This window comes from Balaenoptera physalus (genome assembly GCF_965194825.1).
Source record: "Balaenoptera physalus genome assembly, chromosome: 21".
NCBI classification, from domain to species: domain Eukaryota; kingdom Metazoa; phylum Chordata; class Mammalia; order Artiodactyla; family Balaenopteridae; genus Balaenoptera; species Balaenoptera physalus.
The window spans coordinates 12,098,509-12,122,675 of NC_138902.1; the positions used below are offsets into that span (position 1 = coordinate 12,098,509).

A 24,167-nucleotide genomic window follows, 5' to 3' on the forward strand; every position below is an offset into this window, starting at 1 on the left:
AGGAAAACCTCGGAGTTTTTGCGTGGTTGGCTGAAAGACAAAGTGAGGAAGGGGCGCGGGACAGAGCTGGAAAGGTGAGTTGGAGGTGGGCTCGAGAAGGGCCTGAAATGGAACCCGGGAAGCCTCTCACTTTGCAGGAGTGGCAGGGGAGGCACGGCTGTGTTTTACGACACAGCAGCTGTTTGGAAATGGAAAAGAAGGGAAGGAGAGAGGCTCCGGAGACTGTGGCACTGGTCTAGGAGAAAGGTCATAAGGGCACAAATCAGGGTGGTGGCAGAAGTCATAAAGTTAGTGAATGGGAAAATGGAAGCTATTTCAGTCTGACAACTGATAAATTTTCCCCCTCTAGCCCTCCACCTAAAGATGGTCCTGAAAAAGACAGGATGCTACTGAACGAAATGGGGAGGTGTGAGGCTTGACTTCTGGACATATAAGTTGAGAAGCCAGCAATACTGGGCCCAGCAGACAGTTGAAAGAGAAGACAAGAACTCAGGGGGGAGGATAAGATGGAGGATAGAAATTTGGGGAAATAAAGAAAAGGCTTCTCAGAAGGCTAGGCAGAATGAGAACATGTATTTTCTACATTCTCCTTAAGTGTAAGCCAATTTGAATATTAACAAGGCAACCTGTTTCTGAAAGACTCAGGATTCTTTTCTATGTGTCTGGTCATAGAAGCAACAATAAAATCTGAACTATTATTATTATGACTGTCCCTTTAAGTTTTACTGCAATTGTCACCCTGTAAACATAAACCTGTAATAAACCCACCTTCTTTATGATTTTAAGAGATTGTGTGAAAACAGAGGTAGGCTTACCTTCTCGTAGTGAGTTTCCATGCACAAGAAGATGGTGTACGCTGTTAGACAAGCCAGGCAGCCTTCAAGATAGGACTGGCCCCCGAGCTTCTCTGCTTCAGCATAAAGGTTATTTAGGGTTCGAACTGTTTCTTCAAATTGTTGCCTATCAATCTGTACGGAAAACAGAATTTAAAAATAAGTTTTGGAAAAAAAGACGAGAACCTCACTCCTGCTTGCTATCACTAATTTAGGTTGCTGTTTTGTCAACATTCTTATCTAACTGTCCGCAAACAAATTTTTAGGTGATTAAATCTGGACGTAAGTTACTGAAACTGGTTAGTGTTTGTTTAATTTTATCCTTCTTATGGACACTGGATATCATCAAGGCTCAAAATGGTGTCTCTTTATCCTCTATACTGAATCACAGGTAACTTAATTAAATTATACAATCTTTCCATCTTTCCATTCTCTCATATTCACATTTATGGAGCACCTACCACCAGATATCATGACAGGCCTTAGAGAGAGATGACTAAGACACTTCCTAGTCCTCAAGGCATTTACAGTCACGAGCATAACCGATATGTAACAATAAAAACAAAGTAAGTCAACAGAATACTGTAATTGAGGCATGTATAAAGTATGGTGGGGGAACAAACGGAGGGGTGCATTCTCTTTAACTGGAAAGAGTAGGTAATCTTAAATCAAGTCCCTAAATGCTGGAATCTACTTAGGCAAAAAAGGGAAGGACATTTTCAGCAGATCAAAAGGTGCAAACTGTATTATTTCCTCATTTCCCATCTCTTTTAAAGTAACTATTTGGTTACTAAAAGCTGACACCGAACCAGGCAAAATCTCAAACTACTACACAACTCTTCACACCACGGGTTCCTATTACCCTTTTCTAGTCAGTGACACCATGTACACTAATACTACTACTGTATCCCCTTTTCACTCTCATCATCTGCTTTCACTTTCTTCTTCCAATAGCACATGACTTTCTTCTTTTAACAGTTCATCGATTTCAAATCTCAATACTTTGCCCTAGGAATTTCAAGTCCCGTTAGTTGAGTATTTCACCCAATTGTAGCATTCTTGGTAGGTAACAAAGCACAACTTATCTGTCTTTATTCTCCGCTTTCTCTCACACAATATCTCCCTTATTCCTAAAACTAATAACTACTTACATATGAATTCTCTCTTTTATGAAGACTTTACATAGAAATAGACTCAGAAAGAAACTCAAAGAACCTCAGTATACAGTTTGAGACAAAACGTTCCCAAGAACATAATTCTCTGTTAACATACAGAATACATCTGATGATTGATGACCATCACCCTTAAGCTACTGAACCCCTTTAGGTGCGAGGCAGCTGTTTTGTCCTTCATGTGGAAAACTGTGAGGAGTCAATGAGCCAAAGGCATGAAAACTTTAAAGCGGTGGTGGCTCGACCTGTTTTTTTAAAAGGAGCTACTTTTAACTTTCCAGAACATGAGTGTTTCTGACCGGGGCTGGCTGGGTGGAGACGGTGCTGAGAGCCAGGGCAGCGTCCCTTCACTGAGCCTCCACTTGAAGAGGTGCTGTGTTATGAACGGTCACCCAGGCAACCTGTCACCATTCCCAGAAAACAGACTTAGGAGAACAACTCAGTGTACAAGTATTAATGGTAAATTGTTATCTCCACCTGGTTTTGCCTAAGTTAATGCCTTCAGTTTGTCCATCAGTAAAAGCACAAAGGTCCAGATAATTTCAAACACTCGCATTTGATTTACTACGATGTTATGATCTCAGAAAGAAAGTTCTTTGAATTATTTACGTTTCTTTGGACAGAATGATTCAAAACTAGGGAATCAACCCAGAAACATTTTATTTCTTTCAGATCAGAATTACTGATCCTACCAGAAACACTAATTCTTAAAAGTTATTCCAAGATTGCAATGCTTTATAGGTTGGAGGCAAATCATAGATCATAAAAAAAAAAAAAAAATCCAAGGTGAAGAATTTTTTTTAAAAAAGTTTAATTGAAAAAAAGGCGGGAGCGGGGGGGAATTCCCTGGTGGTCCAGCAGTTAGGACTCCACGCTTTCACCACCGAGGGCGCAGGTTCAGTCCCTGAAGATCCTGCAAGCCTCGCACCTCGGCCAAAAAAAAAAAAAGAATAAAAAGGGAAAAAGCATGATGGGCAGCAGTAAGGGCAAGGATACACTTACTACGAAGGGCTCTACAGAGCAGGTGTGGGCCTTGTTCTCATGCCCTTCAGGCACCACGAAGCATGGCTGTCAATGTTCACACCTCGGTACCTGCACGCTAATATAGCAGCTACATCGACATCTGGAGATATGTCAAGCTGGAGCTAAATGCAAATTTGGACCAATAAACACCGGAAGCCAGAATAGAAATAGGAAATCAGGCTAGTCTTCCCAGAATTTTTGTTTCTTGTTGAACTACCTGTCAAAGAATGGGGCTGAAGCTTAAAGAAACTGCAAGTCAAAGGTAATTTCTACTGATCGGATATAGAGACATATTTTTAAAGGGATGCAGGGGAACAAATGCCTCAGTTATAGTTCACTCACTTCTCTGCTGCCCAGGCCAAGGGTGCCTAAGATGTCTGTATTTTTGCTAAAGTGAGAATCGAGCTTTCTTTAAAGAACTGTCCTGGCAACAAAGCACTTACACATCAAAGTATTAAGTTCTCACAGGCAGTGAGCAAGTAAACTTACTAACAGACAGAACTTGTCCTCACTCACAAATTAAAGGGTACAAATGTGTGTGTTTAATGCTTTAAAGTCATACAAAACATTTGCATGTTTATTTCTTCCTCTATTAAGTGGCCAAGTGCAATGTTCTCACAAAGGGAAAATCAGCCCCAGAGGCAGAGCAATCAGTACAATTTTTAGGGTAAGTAGTAAAAAAACAAAGAAAGAAACTTTCAATTTTCCATCAAACAAAGCAAGGAAAATTTAAATCTGTAATTTAAATTTAATCTCGACACATTAAAAAAAAAAAATCAAAGCTTTCCCAAGCAGTTTAAAGTATAAGCTAGTGTTTTAACCCAAACATTAAAAAAAAAAGAAAATTCAAGGGCACAATTGAAAAGCACCAAATAACATTCCATATAGTACTCAGAATCACAAGCAGTTCTGGGCTACATGAAGTCAAAGAAGTAAAAGGACTCCAGAATTTAGAGACAGCAATTTCCTGTAACAGTCAGTGAAGTTCTGTGACTACATTGTTTCTGTACTCAGACTATAAAATAAAGGCTCCACCACACACAGAGTGGAAGGCTCATGTCTGATTCTACATACATATATTTGGCTCAATTATGAGTGGGAAGTTTGACTTTTAAAACTTTTAAACAAAGGCATCATGTGACATCCAAATAAGTGTGGTGCAAAAGAGTTGTTTACACTGATTTGAAAGTACATAAATAGTATTAAGTCAGAGTTTCCGTGTAAGAGGCTTAAAAGTAAAACATTTGATCCATTTCATCTAAGTCCTAAAATGTAAACCATGTTAATTGTGATGTCAAATTATTTTTAAAAAACAACATTCAGTAGCTCTAACCAAGAGGCAACACGCTCAAATTTCTATCTTCGCAAACCACTGTGGAAACGTCCAGCTAGTGTCAGGCTGGGTTACCTCATAACGTGGTGACAACAAACTGCAGCATTTATAGGGCATTTCACAAACAAACTAGTCTACAAATCATTTTTATAAGGCGTGTTGGATCTTTAATTTGCATTTAAAGAAACATACTTGGGCCACTAACCTGCCGAAGGTTATACATCAAGCCAAAGGACACTGTAATTGATCACTGTTGATTTTACAACCTTGGCAATCAGGTAGGACAACCCACCTCCTCACAAGCCAATTTTAAATGACTGCTACGCAGTGCTCCAGTACTCATCAACACCTACTTACTCCAAAGCCAGCACTTCTTAGCTCCACACCCATGCCCAATGACCTCTCAGTCCCGCACCCACCCCTTGTCAAAGAGGAAAGAGCCACAAAACCTGCTCCCATCTAACCAGAAACTGACCTCTGAATAGGAAACACACAGCTTTATCTTACAAAGCTCAAGACCAAACAGTCTGTCTTTGGGTGTGTGAACACGTGTGGGCACAAAAAAACACACATACTCACATATGCTCACGTCGCTGTACCTTTAAAGTAAGATATAATGATCATTACCATTATTTTTCCTAAGTCTGAAGAAAGGGGAAGCACATCCCTTTTTGCATGCAAGGCTGCCCAAAGGACCCACATCCTGATGACAATTCTGACCTGTAAGGCAACACAGTACAGGCGGTTCCCAGCTATCAGAACTGCGAGGGACAAGTTGAGGGCCTCGTTCTGAGGTATCTCCCTGCCCAGGCCCATCCAATGCTCTGCGTTTTCCAGGTTCAAGGCCTGTCTGCACTGCCTAGCACAGCCCTTAATAATAAACCCTTCCTGCCGAGCAGTGCGGCCAGCACTATGGCCACAAACGCCAGTCACGAAAATAATGATATTTATTTCCCTTGCGTGGTGAGGTTGGAGGATGCAGCTTACAACACGCTGAGGTAGGTGGCCTGGAGCGCGAGGAATCAGTTCCTCATCACTGTGGTCAATGACCCGGGGTGGGGTGGGGACGGCAGGGGAAGACGGCGGTGCACACATCAGGGCCCTGGGCACCATGGAGCTCCACCAGGTCGTCAGACCCGGGTCCAAACACCAGGTCTTGCTTAGCGGTCCTCTTCGCACATCCCCGGCCCAGGCTGCTTCTGTGCCTGCTCCTCCCAGACCCGCACTCCCTGCCGCCCCGGGGGAGGCTCCCGGGCTCGCCCCAGAGCAGGTGCGGGGAGCCCGGCTGCATACCCGGTTCTCCAGCTCCGCGGGGAACTTGGTCTGGAACTGGCAACGGGTGCCACTGCTGTAGTCTCGCTGAATGAAAACCTTCCCGGACACTGGCGCCTGCTGCGGCCTCATGGCGAAGACAGGACGGGCCGCGCTGCGGGTTCGGGGGACACCAACCACGGTCAGATATCCGGCCTGGACCCAGGACTCCAGCCCGCCAGCCCCGCAGACCCACCCACCGCCCAAAGCAGCCCAAGGCCTCCCCGCCCCACTCCCCTTCACCCATGCTTTCACCGCGGGCCTTCGGCTACCTTCCGGGCCAGGCCCCGCGCCCCCCAGAGCCCGGTTCGGCCCGGGAAACACGAACCCGCCTCCGCTGCCCTCCAGCGGCTGTCGCACCGCCTACGCCGTCACTTACGTCCTGCCGCAAAAGGCCTCTTTCCTCGCCCCTCAACTCGGCCTCCTACCTCGAGCTTAGGACCCACCCACTCCTCCGGCCGTAAAGCGATCCTGCCGAGGCTGCGCGCTGCGGTGCGGGGGCGGGCACCGTGGGCGGGGCCAGGGCCGACTCCGTCCCCCACCTAGCAGGGAGGAGTCCATCCGGAAGGAAAAGGCCGGGCGGGGCTGCAGGACTCAGGGGGGCGGGGTTGCGGGGCGGGGTGACGGGGAGAACGGTGGAGACCGAGTTCATCTGAGGGTGCAAAGGGTTCGAGACTCGGGATTTCCCCGGTGTATCATTACCCTGGTGTGTCATTTCCTCGTTCATCATGGCGATATAGTTTCTGATCACCGATTGTAAGGGTTTATTTTCACTCTTGATTGGAAGTCTCAGTTTACACGTGGGACACCACCCACCTCTACAAAACAACTGCTCACACAGATTTACAAATGGAAAGCAGGCTTGTCGGGGGACGATCGGTTTGGCAAGGGGCGGGGGGAGGAAGGGCGGAGGGAGAAGCTGTATGGGCTTCATTGTCAAGCATCCCTCCTTCAACTTTCCTGGAGGTGTTGTCTTTCCTTCTACCCCAAAGATTTTCATCCAGCAGTCCAGCCTCCACCCCTCCTGAGAGGCTTGCCAAGGACCCTTATCCCCCCAACCGCGACCCCCAGCTCGGCGTACCTTTGCAAGGCAGCCACGAAAGCCCTTTATCTGGTGTGCCTGGCTGATACAGTATTCCACCTTTGTTTTGCTTTCCCAGGTTTCAGTTACCTCCGCCCCCACCCCCAGTCAACCTCAGTCTGAAAATATTAAATGGAAAATTCCAGAAATAAACAATTCATGTTTTAAGTTGTGTGCCTGTTCTGAGTAGAGTGATGGAATGTCTTGCTTTTGGCTCCATCCCTTTGGTATCCCCAATCATCCATGTCCACTCCTGACGTCCCATCATTGACATCATCATGATCCAGGATCTCCCGAAGCAGATGCTCCTCTCTGACCTATTATCAGAAGGTCAATAGCAGCCTAACGCTGTCATTCACCTCACATCATCTCATCGCGTAGGCGTTTTATCATCTCACATTATCACAAGACGAAGGGTGAGTACAGTATAATAAGATATTCTGAGAGAGACCACATTCACATAACTTTCATTACAATATATTGTTATAATTGTTCTATTTTGTTATTAGTTATTGTTGTTAGTCTCTTACTGAGCCTAATTTATAAACTAAAATTTATCATAGGTATGTATATGTAGGAAAAAACAGTATATATAGGGTTTGGTACTATCTTCAGGCATCAAACTAGGACTTTGGTACTAGTTTCAGGCATCCACTGGGGGTCTTGGAATGTACCCCCCACCTTGGGTAAGGGGGACCAATGTATAACCTGTTAGCACCACTCTCTGGTACTGCCTACTATATATTTAAATTTTTTTTCTCTTATTGTATTTTAAAAACAGCTTTATGGAAGTATAAATAGCATACAATAAACTGAATGTATTTAAAGCAGACATATTGATAAGTTGTAACATGTATACAACCATGAAACCATCACCTCAATCAAGATAGTGAACATTCATCACTTTCAAAATGTTCCTTGTGTTCCTTTGTAATCCCTCCTTCCTTTCCTCAGTCCCTTTCCCCAGGCACTGATCTGCTTTCTGTCGCTATACATTAGTTTGCATTTCCCTGAATTTTATATGAAATGAATCACACAGTATGTATTCTTCTTGTCTGGCTTCTTTCACATAGACTAATTATTTTGAGATTCATCTGTTGTGCTGTCAAGAATTCATTTCTTTTTGTTGCTGGATAGTATTCCATTGTAGGGACACCCCACAGTTTGTTTATTCATTCATCTGTTGATAGACATTGGAGTTGCTTCCAGTTTTTGTCTATTACAAGTAAAGCTGCTATTATACATTCATCTGCAAGTCTTTGTATAGATATATGTTTTCCTTTCTCTTGGGTAAATACCTAGGAGTAGAATGTCTGGATCATAGGATAAGTATATGTTTAACTTTTTAGGAAACTGCCAAACTGTTTTCCAAAGTGGTTGTACCATTTTATGTTCCCACCAGCAGCAAATGAGAGTTCCAGTTGCTCCACATCTTTGCCAATACTTGTATTGTGGTATCCCCTTGTGGTTATAACTTTAGTTTTTCTACGCCTAATGATTCTGAACATCTTTTCATGTATTTATTTGCCATCCATATATCTTCTTTGATGAATTATCTGTTCAAATCTTTTGCCATTTTTTATTTGTGGTTATTTTCCTATTTTGAGTTTTAAGAGTTATTTGTATATTCTAGAGCAGAGTCGTATATCAGACATACGGTTTGCAATCATTTTTCCCTATTCTGTGGCTTTTCTTTTTAGTGTCTTAACACATTCCTGGGTTTGGGGGAATTAGGGTGTGGACATCGTCAGGAAGGCATTATTCTGCCTACCACAGGCATGAAGTTCATTTTTCCCCTCCATACGATTATCCAATTGTTCTAGCACCATTTGTTGGAAAGACTCTCCTTTCTCCACTGCATTGCCTTTGTACCTGTGTTGAAAATCAGTCTGTGTGTTTGTGTGTGTGTGTGTGTGTGTGCTACTGGATTTTCTATTCTGTTCCATCGTCTGATCGTGTTTTGCATTAAATGTCTACTAGTGTTTGTCTGTGAAGTTGATGCTTCCTTACTGCCGCAGTAAGATCTCTTGGGAATTGTTTTCCTACACACTTAATATTTGCAGTTGGGAACACCCTGAAACAGGTAAAACAGTTTCCACCCTCAAACTGTCAGTTTAGCGGAGTAAACAAAGAAAACAGTTTTCATACAATGTGTAAAAGGGTAATATTTTTGGAAATATTTCTCCATGTACTTACCCTAGGGAAAGTACAACCCAACTCTTGATGCTTGGGAAGAGGGACCTGGTTGAAAGAGGGATTAAGGGACAATAAGTCATAGTAAATGTCCTTGCCCACCCTCCTTCACACAATCATATGTCTGTATTCTTTCAGGAGGAAACTGCTGGGGGAGGGAAGGAGGACTAAGGGAGAAGTCCAGGATGCCAGGACATCTTGCTCACTGCTTCTCAAGGTTTAGAGCAGAAAGTCCCTCTTCCAGCATCGAACCGGCAACGAGAGGAGCCCAGGTGCCACACAGGTGGCGGATGAGAGATGGCCAAGACCAGTGGGCCAGAGTTGGTGCTCCAAATCTCCTGTTTTGGGCCTGTACCTGTAACTGGGGGAACCAGAAAACCCTCTGTGGAAATGCCCAGAGATCCGGGGACACGGAAGAAGCCTGAGATGGCGATGAGGAGGCTGCAGAATGCAAGGGCCTTCAGCTGGACATGCAGTCTTCTACATTGCTGCCAGCGTGATGCTCAAAAGAACCATGTGTGGCCTGCTACATCTCAGTGAATAACAGCACAAGATGCCCAGAGACTAAGCAGGCCAAGCTAGACTCGGGAGGATGCCAGAACAAGAACCCAGCTCTCCTTCCCACAAATCAGAATGCTATGCAAGCTCCTCTACAACTTGGATTTCCTCCAGGAGAAGGAAGGAGTCAGAGTTGACTGCACTTAAAACCTAACCCAGGTTAAAAAAAAATTCTCGGAAGGGAAGTTTTTTTGAATAGACCACTTTAAGTGTCCCCCTCCCCTGCTACAAAGTAGCAATAAAGAGAATAAAGAGAAAATAAAGGTATATTTCTTTAGCCCACCTATCACAGCCTCTAAATTTTACCTCTCACAGCCAGCTCCTGGAAAGTTATCCCCAAAGATGTGAAATCTGATCGTCCATATGAATAGGAAGGAGTTAAATGGGAGAGGTGGGCTCTCTCCTGCACTTGAGTTTGTTTTGGTACCAGTGATTAGGGTTGAGGTTCTACCTAATTACATTTGTTCCTTGGTATCCGTGGGGGATTGGTCCTGGGACCCTCACGGATACCAAAATCTGTGGATGCTCAAGTCTCTTATATAAAATGGTACAGTACAGTTGGCCCTCCATGTCCACGGGTACCGCAGGTTTGTTGAATCCGAGGATACAGAGGGCCCACTCTCTTGAGGGAGATGAAAGTGTGACTATGGAATTGCTTTTCTCCCAGCGAGACTGGTTAAGGATCAGAGATATACTTTTACCTTAGTGGCTCCCAAGCTGTTTTTCTGCCTTGATACACCAGATGGACGACAATCGCATTGATGAAACACTTCCATAGACGTGCCTAGATCAAGGACTATGGTCCAGAGAAAACATTTCCATTTCTATCAGTCTTCATTCTCCTCCTCCTTCCCCTACTTTTCCTCCTCCTCTTCTCCTCCTCCTCCTTATTTCCCTCCCTCTCTTCCTCCTTCTTCAGTAGTTTTACTGTTCTTGATAATGAGTGGTTTAGAATGATCCCACCCTAGTCTATGCATTCAGCATATTTTGGAATTCTGGACTATTAATACATATTCAGTTTTAGTTATCAAAGGAACCATCACCATGGCATGGAAATGCCCTTGAAAAATTATCTAGGGTCTTCCCTGGTGGTCCAGTGATTAGGACTAGACGCTTTCACTGCCATGGGCCTGGGTTCCATCCCTGGTCTGGGAACTAAGATCCCGCAACAAGCTGCGTGGTGCCGCCAGTAAAGAAAGAAAGAAAGAAAAGAAAAAATTTATCTAAACAATGCCCTTGCCTTGTAGCACAAACCCCAATGGTAGATTCCTAAGGACTCTAGGAAGTATTTCACAAACTTTCACATAGTCGCCTTTTAAGATGGAATCCTGCTGGTTCAGGCTGGCTTTCTGTGCCTTCTCAACAGCCATATGCAAAGGCTTGCACGCTGTGCCCTCCGCGGTATGCAGGGAGCCAGCCACGTGTGGGGCTTGAGTGGGTGAGGTGTGTGGAGCACATGGGCCAGTTGGGGAAACCCACAGTGGCTCATAAACAGGCTTCCTGGTGGAGTCTGCACCCTTTTAATGCCCTCTGAGGGCGCTGGCTGCCCCCATCCTCCCATCGTGTGGCACACGTCAGTCTTCCGGATGGGGTTCCTTCCACACAGCTGGGGAAGCCAGGCGCTTACTCGGTTTCACTTTTTCCTGTGGGAGAAATCACAGGCCAAGAAGGTTTCTCTTGGCACTTTTCTGAGCCACCTTGGGGGAGGGGTGACGTGGATGAAGGAAGAGGTTCTCCTGTCCTTCTCAATGCATCCAGTATTGGATGTTTTCCCTCCAGCAGTGTGCTGGAACTTCTCTGCTGAACTCCTGGACTTCCCCCAAACTCTCTTGTCCATGGGAAATTGTCCAAACTGGTGTTCTTCGTAGGAAAGATATCTGGTAGAAAACTCTTATTCCTCTATTTCTCTGACGTCACTTCTCTCCCATAGGTATTTTAGAGCGACTCAAAATTCAGCCTGTGAAGCCATTTAAGACCCAGCTGTGGTTATTGCCTGGGCCCTGTAGTCTTTAAACTTAAAATGTTACAGTAGGTCTGTGCACTTCCTGAGAGCTGGGCTCTAGTTAGATGAGTGTGTACAGCACCATCCTCCTGGGCAACCACAGCACATGCCTGGAGCCACCCAAATGCTTCTATAAGACTGAAGGCTTGGCGATACTTCAAATGAGAAGCAATCGCTTTTTTGTTGGTTTGTTTGTTTTTGGCAGCGCTGCGAGGCTTGTGGGATCTTAGTTCCCTGACCAGGGATGGAACCCCGGTCCCCGGCAGTGAAAGCTTGGAGTCCTAACCACTGGACCGCCAGGAAATTCCTGCCAAGCAATCGTGTTCTGATGGAATGTGCCCTCTGATCAGAAAAATGGAGCTGTGGAGGGAATAAGGATTTATTAGAGTCTCCTTTCTAGTCTAAGATCGTCTCCAGCTGGAAATTGTTGCGTCATCTCTGGAACTGCAGTACATCTTATACTCCACAGTATCTTGCAGTCACCATCTCATGTCCTAGCTGTCACTGCCTGTGCCCTTGGTTGCTAGTCCTGGTGCAGGACTGGACAATCGCAGCCTTCACTTTAAGGCTTCAGCCAGCCTCACTCACCAGATCTTTTTGACACCTATGCCATATTGGGTACTGCGTCAAGCCTTGGGGTAAAATTATGGATAAGGCACACTCTTGAGCTGCTTGCAGCCTAGCAGTGGACACCAGAAACAAATTTATTTTCAAGTATGGGATAAGCAATACAATAACAGAGAAATGCTCCTACCCTATCAAGAGCTTCCCTTCCTTTTAATTCCCCTGAGCTCTTCTGAATGCCATGTGTGCTACATAATCATGCACTCACTTTCATGACCCCTTGGGATTACAGATCTTCCCCAACTTATGATGGGGTTATGTCCTGATAAACCCAACGTAAGTTGAAAATATTTCAACGTAAGTTGAAAATATTTTGAAAATGCCCTTAGTACACTTAACATCAAATATAGCTTAGCCTAGCCTATCTTAAATGTGCTCAGAACATGTACATTAGCCTACAGTTGGGAAAAATCATTTAACACAAAGTCTATTTGATAATAAAGTGTGGAATATCTCATGTAATTTATTGAATACTGTTCTGAAAGTGAAAAACAGAATGGTTGTCTGGGTGCAGAATCGTTATAAGTGTATCGGTTTTTTACCTTCATGATCGCATGGCTGACTGGGAGCTGTGGCTGCCCTGCCCAGCATCACAAGAGAGTCTTGGACCACATATTGCTATCATGGAAAAGATCAAAATTCAAAATCCTAAGTACATTTCTAAGGATGAATGAATGCGTAGAGCTTTGGCACCATCATAAAGTCGAAAAATCGTAAATCGAGTTATTGTTAAGTCAGGGACTGTCTATGTCTGTACTTTCTCTTAAAATATATACATTTCTCAAGTGTAGGGATGGGCACTGTTATAGAAATAACACAGAATCTAGAATTCTAGAGTGAGAAAGATGTTATATGTTACCTGCCCACCTCCCACTCTGCAGAAATTCCTTTCTACAGCCTTCCTTGAACACTAATTTTAAAGGTTGGTAGACTATAACTTTATCATCTGGATCCATTTTCTCTGTTAGACAGGTAACCTTTTACTGGCTGGAAATCTGCCTCCCTGTAACTTCTATAATGCTGTGTCAGAATGGATCTCACTCTTTCTCAGAACTCTGCAAAGGCTCTACATGCTGAGAATAGTAGGTGAAGCTGGTGCTTGACTACCTATGTGGACAGATTAGGGAGATTGTGACACCTGTCCTATCAGCATCAGGGCACCACCCATCTCTCTGCTGGCCTGGAGAACCTTCTTTTTTTGAAGGATTATTGGAGTTCTTGGCATTTCCCGTCAAACCAAGTTAGAAGGGATTCAAGAAAGACTGTTCTGAGAGTTTCCAGTGTGTCCCTCAGAGTCTGAAGAACTCATGCCTGAAATGTTTAAAGGCTGGAGGCTGTGCCTGTAGCTGCTCCCATCCAGGGATGTAGCGAAGAGACTGCCTGGGAAGGGAGCTGCACCTTCTCTGATGGTGCAGCGAAGGTGCAGGTTTTCCAGGGATCAGATGATCATGCAGAAGGGAGCTGGTCTGGGTCTTCTCAGAAGGGATCCCAGGAGCTTCTGGAGAGGCAAAGAGATCCCAACAGATGGGTAAGTGGCTGGGGGAAAGCTGTAGTCTGCTCTTGGGAGGAGAGGCATTGCCTCAGTCAGGGGAACACAGCCTGACTCTGGAGGAATCCCCAAGTGCTTACAAAAGGAACATACTTTTCCTTCTGCACCCCAAGAGGGTGAAACCATCAGATTACAACCATACCTACCTCTTTGCCCTTTTCCCCTAATCTCCCCTCCCCTTGGGTTTGACCCTAAAGGCATCAATCGAGGTGGCTGACAGTCTGGGGAAGGAGGTGGAGATAGGAAGAGAGACTGAGTCAACCAAGCCTCCTTCCCCAAACCTCCCCTCTATTGGCCTCCAAGCTGGGAGAGGAGGGAAGCCTCAAGTTTAAATGAGTTTGGAGTGTTGATGTTACACTAGAGGGATATTTTACTTACTGAAATGAAATTGTCCAACTTATTCAAAGGGCCCAGAAAAGCTGTGGGATCTGCTGGGGATTTCATCCAAGGATGGGAAAGAGCAAGTCCAGGGAGCAGACTGGGAGGGGCAATGGGGGAGAGAATGAAAGTATCCCTGCTAGTACCCAATAAAACTGTTACCCTTCCAACCACCGAGCTCCATCTTCTCTCTAAAGTATCACAGGGTCAGTCTACTTCCTCTCCAACATTTTGACAAACCTTCAGATATTTTAAGAGCTCATGGACACATGCCACTCCCCACTCCAGTCACATTAAATATCTTTACTTTCTCAGGTAATAGAATTTTTGGTTGACATTGTTATACTCTAGTTTATCAACATCCCTGTAAATATACCATGTGCACCAGCACTATTGCTTCCTGGGGCCTGGACACCAGACGCTCACTAATGCCAGGCATCACATGGTTGATCCTTACTCAGTTTCATTTCTGTAAAACCCCTCTTAATTTTTCACACGAGCTGCTTTTAAGTCAAGACACCCCTATTTTACATTTGTGTATTTTTTAAAAACTCAGATGCAGGACTTTATATTTTTTTTTCCTGTGAAGTTTTATTTTACAGATCAGTGGATTTTGGGTCATGCCTGTTGAGAGTATTCTGAATCTATGGTCGCCATCCTCCTTCCTTGCTTGGTGTCATTGATCAGTCTTATAAGCAAGGCTTCTACGACTTCATGGAAATGCCTGCAGGCAGGATGTTGCGGAGGTCATGAGCTGAAGTTCAGGCCTTGACACTTTTTTTTAAATCGAAGTATAGTTGATTTACAATGTTGTGTTAATTTCTGCTGTACAGCAAAGTGATTCAGTTATACATATATATACATTCTTTTTTATTTTCTTTTCCATTATGGTTTATCACAGGACATTGAATATAGTTCCCTGTGCTATGCAGTAGGACCTTGTTGTTTAGCCATCCTATATATGATAGTTTGCATCTGCTAATACCAAACTCCCAGTCCTTCCCTCCCCCACTCTCCCTCCCCCTTGGCAACCACAAGTCTGTTTTCTATGCCTGTGAGTCTGTTTCTATTTCGTAGATAAGTTCATTTATGATAAGTAGATTTCTATTTCGTAGATAAGTTTGTATATGTTCATTAGATTCCATGTATAAGTGATATCATATGGTATTTGTCTTTCTCTTTCTGACTTACTTCACTTAGTATGATAATCTCTAGTTGCATCCATGTTGCTGCAAATGACATTATTTTGTTCTTTTTTATGTCTGAGTAGTATTCCATTGTATATATGTACCACATCTTTATCCATTCATCTGTCCATGGACTTTTATGTTGTTTCCATGTCTTGGCTATTGTGAATAGTGCTGTTATGAACATAGGGGTGCATGTAACTTTTTGAATTAGAGTTTTGTCCGGACATATCTGGCCTTGACACTTTTTAGCTCTCTAACCTTGGCGTATCATTAACCCCTCTGTGCCTCCATTTCATCACATGTAAAATGAGAAACTGATAAAAATACACTATTATTATGGTACTCCCTGTGTCCTTTAGCTAACAAAACATCTTGAAACTTAATGGCTTAAGACAACTATCATTTATTTAGTTTATAATTTTCAGGTTGGCAGTTTGAGCCGGGCTCTGCTTGTCAGTTTTTCTGGTCTCAGGTAGGTTCCTTCATTTGTCTGTGGTCAGCTGCAGGTAAGTAGCAGCTCTGCTTCTGAAGGGAGGCTGGCCTTTAGCTGAAATGCCTCAGCTCATTCTCCAGGTGGCTACCCTGGGCTCGTTTTCCTGGTGTGGAGAGGGAAAGCAGGTAGGACCCCTTTGAGGCCAAGGCTCACATCTGGCACACTGTCCCTTCCACTGCTCTCTGGGCCAAGGCAAGTCACAAGGCTGGCTCAGACTCAACGGGGGGAGGGAAGGATGCTCCGTCACATCTTCTTGGGAGGAGCTGCAAGGTCACTGCAGGAGTGTGGGTATAGGGAGAGATGGAGAACTGGGCCATTTTTTAATTCAGTCTTCACATTGCCTCATATGCGATTGTTTGAGAAGTAAATGTGTTAATATACATAAGGTGCTTAAATGGTACCTGGCACATAGGAAGTGCTCCATAAATATTAGCTGTTATTGATAATATTCACTAATAGGTGAACAGGATCTGGAACGTCCTCACTTCTATAAAAATGAATGCATGAATGAGTGACTATCGTTAGAGAGTTCTTGAGGTTGGCGTCAATATATTGATTAGGATAACTGGATGGCAGAAGATAAGTCAGCTGTAAATCTGTGGACCAGTTTACATGTTAAGAGCATGGGGGCTAGAGTCAGACAGACATGAGCTGGAACCTGGGTTCATCCATTTCCTAGCTTTGTGTCGTTGGACAAGATGGGTCACCTCTCTATAGCTCCATTTTCTCATTGTCAATGAATGTGAAATACCTACTGTGTTAGTTTCCTAGGGTTAGCATAACAAGTAACCACAAACAACAAAACTTGATTCTCTCATAGTTCTGGAGGCTAGAAGTCCAAAATCAAGGTGTTGGCAGGGCCCTGCTCCCTCTGAAGGCTCCAGGGGAGATTCCTTCCTTGCATCTCCCAGATGCAGTGATCGCTGGCAATCCTTGGCATTCCTTGTGTGACAGCAAGACTCCAATCTCCATCCTCACACAGCCTTCTTCCCTGTGTCTCCTCCATGTCTTCAAATCTCTCTCTCCTTATCGGACACTGGTCACTGGATTTAGGGCCCACCTTAACCTAGTATGACCTCCTCTTAACTAGATTACATCTGCAGAGATGGCCACATTCTGAGCTTCCTGATGGACATAGTTTTTTAGGAACACTATTCAACCCAGTGCACCTGCCTTGTGGGGTTTCAGTGTGATATTGTATGTAAAGTACTGAGTATCTGTTTGGCACATTAAATATTCAAAACATGGCGATCATTGTTTTTTTTCTCTTCTGTTTTTAATTGAAGTATAGTTGATTTACAACATTGTGTTAATTTCAGGTGTATTGCAAAATGATTCAGATATATATATATATATATATATATTTTTTTTTTTTTCAAATTATTTTTCCAGGACTTCCGTGGTGGCGCAGTGGTTAAGAATCCACCTGCCAATGCAGGGGACACGGGTTCGAGCCCTGGTCTGGGAAGATCTCACATGCCGCGGAGCAACTAAGCCTGTGTGCCACAACTACTGAAGCCTGTGTGCCTAGAACCTGTGCTCCACAACAAGAGAAGCCACCGCAATGAGAAGCCCGCCCTCCACAATGAAGAGTAGCCCCCACTCACCGCAACTAGAGAAAGCTGCAAGCAGCAACGAAGACCCAATATGGGCAAAAATAAATGAATAAATAAATAGATTTAAAAATTATTTTCCATTATAGGTTATTGCAAGATATTGAATATAATTCCCTGTGTTATATAGGAAATCCTTATTGCTCATCTATTTTATGTAGTTTGTGTCTGTTAATCCCATACTCCTAATTATCCTTCCTTCCCTCCCTCTCCCCTTTGGTAACCATAAGTTTGTATTCTATGTCTGAGAGTCTGTTTATTTGTAGTATTTTTTAGATTCCACATATATGTGATATCATATAATATTTCTTTCTCTGTCTGACTTACTTCACTAAGTATGATATTCACTAGGTCCATCCATGTTACTGTAAATGGCAATATTTCATTCTTTTTTATGGCTGAGTAATATTCCATGATATATGTCATGTCTTCTTCAACCAATTGTCTGTTGATGGGCACTTGGGTTATTTCCATATCTTGGCTATTGTCAATAGTGCTGCTATGAACATTGGGGTGCATGTATCTTTTTGAATTCGAGTTTTCTCCAGATACATATCCAGGAGCGGGATCGCTAGATCATATGGGAACTCTAATTTTAGTTTTTTAAGGCGCCTCCTTGCTGTTCTCCATAGTGGATGCACTAATTTACATTCCCACCAACAGTGTAGGGGGGTTCCATTTTCTCCACACCCTTTCCAACATTTACTGTTTGTAGACTTTTTTAATGATGGCCATTCTGACCGGTGTGAGATGATACCTCATTGTGGTTTTGATTTGCATTTCTCGAGTTTATTAGTGATGTTGAGCATCTTTTCAAGTGACTGTTGGCCATCTGTATGTCTTTGGAAAAAAAGTCTGTTTAGGTCTTCTGCCCATTTTTTGAGGTAATCATTGTTTTTATTATTATTACTATTATCTCATTAGAGATAGTCAAATGCTTTGCTGAGATCAACAGCTATCATTTATTGAGCGATTAGTGTCAGGACTAGGCTGGGTAGTCTATGTATCATCTCATATAAACCCTACTACATCTATAATCTAGGAACCCTAGCCAAACATGATAATACAGTAGTTCCCCCTTATCCACAGTTTTGCTTCCCATGGTTTCAGTTACCTCCAGTCAACCATGGTCTGAAAATATTAAATGGAAAATTCTAGAAATAAACAATTCGTAATTTTTAAATTGCACACCATTCTGAGTAGTGTGATGAAGTGTTGTCCCTCCCTGGACCTGAATCATCCTTTGTCCCATGTGTCCCACCCATTAGTCCCTTAGTAGTCTTTTTGGTTATCAGATTGACTGTTGCGGTATTGCAGGGCTTGTATTCAAGTGACCCTTATTTTACTTAATACTGGCCAAGGGTATTGATGCTAGAAATTCGGATATGCCAAAGAGAAGCTGTAAAAGGCTTCCTTTAAGTGAAAAGGTAAAAGTTCTCCACTTCCTAAGGAAAAAAAAATCGTATGCCGCGGCTGCGGAGATCTATGGTAAGAGCCAATCTTCTGTCCGTGAAATTGTGAAGGAAAAAGAAATTTGTGCTAGTTTTGCTGTCACACTTCAAACGACAAAAGTTACAGTCACAGTGTGTACAGCGCACAGTGTTTACTTAAGATGGAAAAGATATTAAATGTGTACAGTAAGATATTTTGAGAGGAGAGAGAGACCACATTCACAGAACTTTTATTACAGTATATTGTTATAATTGTTCTATTTTTATTTTTAGTTATTGTAGCTAATCTCTTACTGTGCCTAATTTATAAATTAAACTTTATTATAGGTGTGTATGTACAGGAAAACATATAGTCTGTATAGAGTTCGGTACTATCTGAGCTTTTAGGCATCCACTGGGGGTCTTGGAACGTATCACCTGCAGATAAAGGGGGCTACTATAATACTATAATAAGAATCAGACACAGTCTATGATCCATGACTCTATGCTAGCTCCAAAAGATCTTTTATATGTTTTTGAAAATCCTTTAGTATTTTAACTGGCTGAAGCCAAGCTACTGGTCTCTAGCCTTAAAACTTTATTCTTTTCTCTTTTGAAGCTTGAGTCCACCGTCTGTGTCTAGTTTCTTTGAAACCTACATGTTTATTTTATTACTCTGTCCATGATAAATTCTCAAGAAATGATTTGACAACGAATTCATCCAACAAATATTTATTGAGCACTTACTCATATGAAGATGAAGGGGTGAGCAAACATGGAGTAAGTCCTAGCAAAGCTCACATTTTTGTGGGCGCCAGAGGGTGGGAGTGGGGAGGTTATAGCAGGTAGATAAACTTGAAGGAGGAGATGGGGTTTAACAAATGGAGAGGTAATAGGATATTCCAGCCCTGTGTCCAGGGAATGATGAGTATACCTGGGGGCAAGGTAAATTTTACATCTCACCTTGACTCGGCCAAGGGCTGCCCAGATAGCTGAGTGTGTCTGTGACGGTGTTTCCAGAAAAGACTAGCATTTGAACTGGTGGACAGAGCACAGCAGGTGGTCCTCCTCAGCGTGGGTGGGTGTCACCCAATCCACCAAGGGCCTGAATGGAACAAAAAGGTGGAGGAAGGTTGAATTTGCTCTCCACCTGACTGACTGAGCTGGGACGTTGATCTTGTCGCGCTCTCAGTACTGGTTGTTCTCAGGACCTCAGATCCAGGCTGGAATCTACAGCATCAGCTTCCCAGCTCTTGGGTCTTCAAACTGCATCAGCAGTTTTCCTGGGTCTCCAGTGTGCAGAGAGCAGATTGTGGAACTTCTCAGCCTCCATAATTGCATGAGTCTCTTTATACATAAATCGGTCTGTCTGTCTGTCTTTCTGTCTCTCTCCTTCTCTCTCTGTCTCTCTCTCTGTGTCTGTCTCTGTCTATATATATGTATGCATGCTTTGCTTCTCTGGAGAACCCTGGCTAATACACCTGGAGTGATAGACTTTGATGTCTGCCCGGGTAGGGCAAGGTGGGAGTCAGGGTAAAAGATCTTCAACAGAGAGGAGAGATAGTGGTAAAAATCTTACATCCTTTTACATGCCCCTCTATTGTCTATTCTTCTTCAAGGTAAGTGGACCAGTTCCCTTTTTCTTGTAAGGTAGGATCTCTTTTCCAAAGCTTCAGTCTTTTTGTACGACTCTCGGACCTTTCTGGTGTTTAGAACTAGAGGCAGGACTCCAGTAAGAGCATTCATCTGTGCTGAAGATGATCAGAGAATGGCCTTTAGTCTTTTCATTGTAAACTCTATTTTTTTCTGATCAGAACAAAGCAAGCTTTTCAATATGGGACCCTATTCTGTATCACTGATTCATGTTCAACTTTTGACCCAGAGATCATTTTCAGCCTTGCTTACAAACAGCTTTCTGTGCTGCAGTTTATTTCCCTCTTCAGCTACCATCCTTCCCGGGTTTTGTTCTGTTTGTGCCTGACCACTTTCTCTGAGGTCCTTCACCAAGATTTGAATTGAAAGATGTACTTACACTGAAGAAATTTGAGACTATGCTCCCTGGCCATGCTCGTGTTGCTAACCAAGCTTGCCATTTCATCCAGCATTGTTTTTTGGTTGTTTCCTTCTAAAGCGTCGAGGCAGAACTGGATGGGAAGATCACACCCGTTTTTTAAAATTAATTAATTAATTAATTTTTGGCTGCATTGGGTCTTTGTTGCTGCGCACGGGCTTTCTCTAGTTGTGGCGAGTGGGGGCTACTCTTCGTTGCGGTGCACAGGCTTTTCATTTGGTGGCTTCTCTTGTTGTGGAGCCTGGGTTCTAGGCGCGCGGGCTTCAGTAGTTGTGGCGCACAGGCTCAGTAGTTGTGGCTCGCGGGCTCTAGAGCACAGGCTCAGTAGTTGTGGCTCGCAGGCTTAGTTGCTCCACGCCATGTGGGATCTTCCTGGGCCAGGGCTCGAACCCGTGTCCCCTGCATTGGCAGGCAGATTCTTAACCACTGTCCCACCAGGGAAGTCCCCAGACCCATTTTCTTAGTTTTCATTTCTTGTTTCCAGAATGCACTCATATGATGGACAGAACTACAAGGATCATTGTCTCTTTGTGTTCATGCATTTGAACACAAGTTAGCTCCTATTTTGGAAGCTTGCCTGTCTTTATTGCATTTTCAAGTTAGCTTCAGTTTCAGAAGCTTGCATGTCTTTATTGCATTTTGAGATAGCATTATTAGCATATCTGAGTTAACAGCATCTGTTCCTTCCCAATTAAATCCCACCATCCAAAGCCACACGTTCCCCAGTTTCAGAAAGCAGGCTGAACAGATGCCTAACAGTCATCCTGAACATTTTCCCCATGAAAGAGCTGTACTCGCCTGCACTTTTGCTTCTTTCATTGTGAAGGAGAAGATGGATTCAACTATGTCATTAACAGGGGTCCTTTGCCTTTATTGTTTGGGCTAATCATGTAGATCTCTCATCTCTGAAGTGGGTGGTGGGCGCAGGTTTGGATATTTCAGACTCTCTTCACCAGCACAGCGCAGATTCATAGAGCTGGAAGCAATGTGGCTTCATGGACGTGCAGCTGTGTGGTTGCACCTGGCTCAGTGCTTGCACGGACCCCAGGATGCTGTTGCATCTTGACATTCTTCAGTTTTGAACATGGGGGGGGTGGGTCCCAATTTTCATCTAGTCATGGCTGGGAAGAATAAGAGAGCATCACACCATCACTATCTTGGGTAGATGTGTCGACTGAAGAAAAACGCATAACCTACAAGTTGCAAGTTATGTTTTATTCGAGGACCTTACTGAGGACTATAGCCCAGGAGACAGCCTCTCAGCGCTGAGCAATTGTTCTGAAGAAGAAAGGGAGGAGCCAGGATACATAGGAGTTTTTGTTCAAAAAACCCATGTAGTAGAACATCAAAACATTATCGCTAATCACGAAAACAGACAACACAAGTTAATGATTTTAGTGCTTTTATATGTATGGGAAGATGCAAGAGCCTGGACTCATTGAAACTATTCCCTAACTATCTAGGGCCAGTATCCTGTTTTTCTCCACCCTGAATTCCCCTCAGGGCGCAACATCAGGGGTGGCTACCGTGGCTGGTGGCTTGATGGCGTTGTTTATCAGAATGGCAGGTGATTTTTTTTTTGTCCACAGATGATTAAGCTGCCGTCTCTCCATGGAACCTGATTTAATGTGAATTTTGACAGAAGTGGAAAAGAAAAAGAATCTCTCTTAGAATTGAATCTTCCTAGAGTTAGAAGGGCCTGGTAAGTTCTGCTCCAGGTATCCTTCTTAGAGTGGAGCACCGTTAAACCATCTTTGTGACTTGTAGGGATGAAGACTTCACATCTCCCCTAGAGGTCCTTTCAAGTCCACTGCAGGCTATACCCAGTTTTCTCATAAAGGACAAATACCTGTCAGACATGAAGGATTAATACCTATAGTATCTTCATAGTAATATGCATCCCAGGACATTGGAAAAATGAGAATTGAGGCTGTCAGTAAATTTAAGAATTTTTTTTCCCCCTGAGAACTAGCGCTGTTGAAGAAGGATGCATACTTAGATCTTTGCTTTGGAAGTGGGGTAGTAAAATTACTCCCCTCTTGACATTTGGCCATGGAGACTCCTTTACAGAGGGGAGGAGTTGGAGCACTCAGGGCTAGAAGATAACTGAGAGGAATGAATGAATGAAGGATCCCCTCGCCACCGGCAAAAGGAAGAGAAGATGGAGGGCTTGGGGAGGCTGTTGTTTGGGACGGCTACATTACTGGCCATTGATTCAGTATGTTCTAGAATCCTCTCCACTTTCTAAACCATGCGTCCATACATGTTATTAAACCCTGCCCTGTATAAAGCATGGCACACTCTGTGCACCTGAACCCCTCACACCTGCCGTGCTGGGTGATGCTGAACCATGTGGTCTCCATATTGTTTGGGTATGTTTTTAGTTCTTTCATGTAAGACTTGTATAATGTCCCTAGTAAACTCCATCTTGCCCTTGAAAATCAGTCTTATTCATGCCCTTCCTGGTTTAGTGAATCTCCTGCATTTAACCAGCTCCGTTTTTCTTTCTCAAGATTGCTTTGGCTATTCATGGTCTTTTGTGTTTCCATACAAATTGTAAAAATTTTTGTTCTAATTCTGTGAAAAATGCCATTGGTAATTTGATAGGGATTGCACTGAATCTGTAGATTGCTTTGGGTAGTATAGTCATTTTCATAATATTGAGTCTTTCAATCCAAGAACATGGTATATCTCTCCATCCGTTTGCGTCACCTTTGATTTCTTTCATCAGTGTTTTATAGTTTTCTGAGTACAGATCTTTTGTCTTCTTAGGTAGGTTTATTCCTAGGTATTTTCTTCTTTTTGTTGCGATGGTAAATGGGATTGTTTCCTAAATTTCTCTTTCTGATTTTTCATTGTTAGTGTATAGAAATACAAGAGATTTCTGTGTATTAATTTTGTATCCTGCAACTTTACCAAATTCATTGATTAGCTCTAGTAATTTCCTGGTGGCTTCTTTAGGATTTTCTATGTATAGTATCATGTCATCTGCAAAGAGTGACAGTTTTACTTCTTCTTTTCCAGTTTAGATTCCTTTTATTTCTTTTTCTTCTCTGATTGCCATGGATAGGACTTCCAAAACTATGTTGAATAATAGTGGCAAGAGTGGACATCCTTTTCTTGTTCCTGATCTTAGAGGAAATGCTTTCAGTCTTTCACCATTGGGAGTGATGTTTGCTGTGGATTTGTCATATATGACCTGTAGTATGTTGAGGTAGGTTCCCTTTATGCCCACTTTTGAGAGAGTTTTTGTTGTAAATCGGTGTTGAATTTAGTTGGAAACATTTTCTGCATCTATTGAGATGATCATATG

At 43.3% G+C, this 24,167-nt stretch overlaps 1 protein-coding gene and 1 long non-coding RNA gene across 7 annotated transcripts in view; one reads left to right on the forward strand and one right to left on the reverse strand.

The window, feature by feature from the left end:
- The window catches only part of GOLGA7 (golgin A7), a 16,883-nt gene extending 10,725 nt beyond the window's left edge, over positions 1-6,158 (reverse strand). For 2 of the 6 annotated variants that reach the window (XM_082444379.1, XM_082444384.1), the window contains exons 1-3: positions 5,945-6,055; positions 5,655-5,787; positions 816-968 (exon numbers count right to left, since the gene is read on the reverse strand). In XM_082444379.1, the coding sequence (XP_082300505.1) occupies positions 816-968; positions 5,655-5,765 (264 nt within the window). In that variant the 5' untranslated portion in view covers positions 5,766-5,787; positions 5,945-6,055. Of the gene's footprint in view, positions 1-815; positions 969-5,654; positions 5,788-5,915 lie in introns of all 6 variants that reach the window. The other 4 variants (XM_082444382.1, XM_082444383.1, XM_082444381.1 and 1 more) reach the window with 4 other exon arrangements.
- Positions 6,159-6,303: 145 nt separating this feature from the next.
- Positions 6,304-23,462, forward strand: LOC309651536. Its single transcript, XR_014258214.1, has 3 exons — positions 6,304-15,119; positions 15,158-21,452; positions 21,499-23,462. It is a non-coding gene; the product is annotated as an uncharacterized lncRNA (long non-coding RNA).
- Positions 23,463-24,167: the final 705 nt, after the last annotated feature.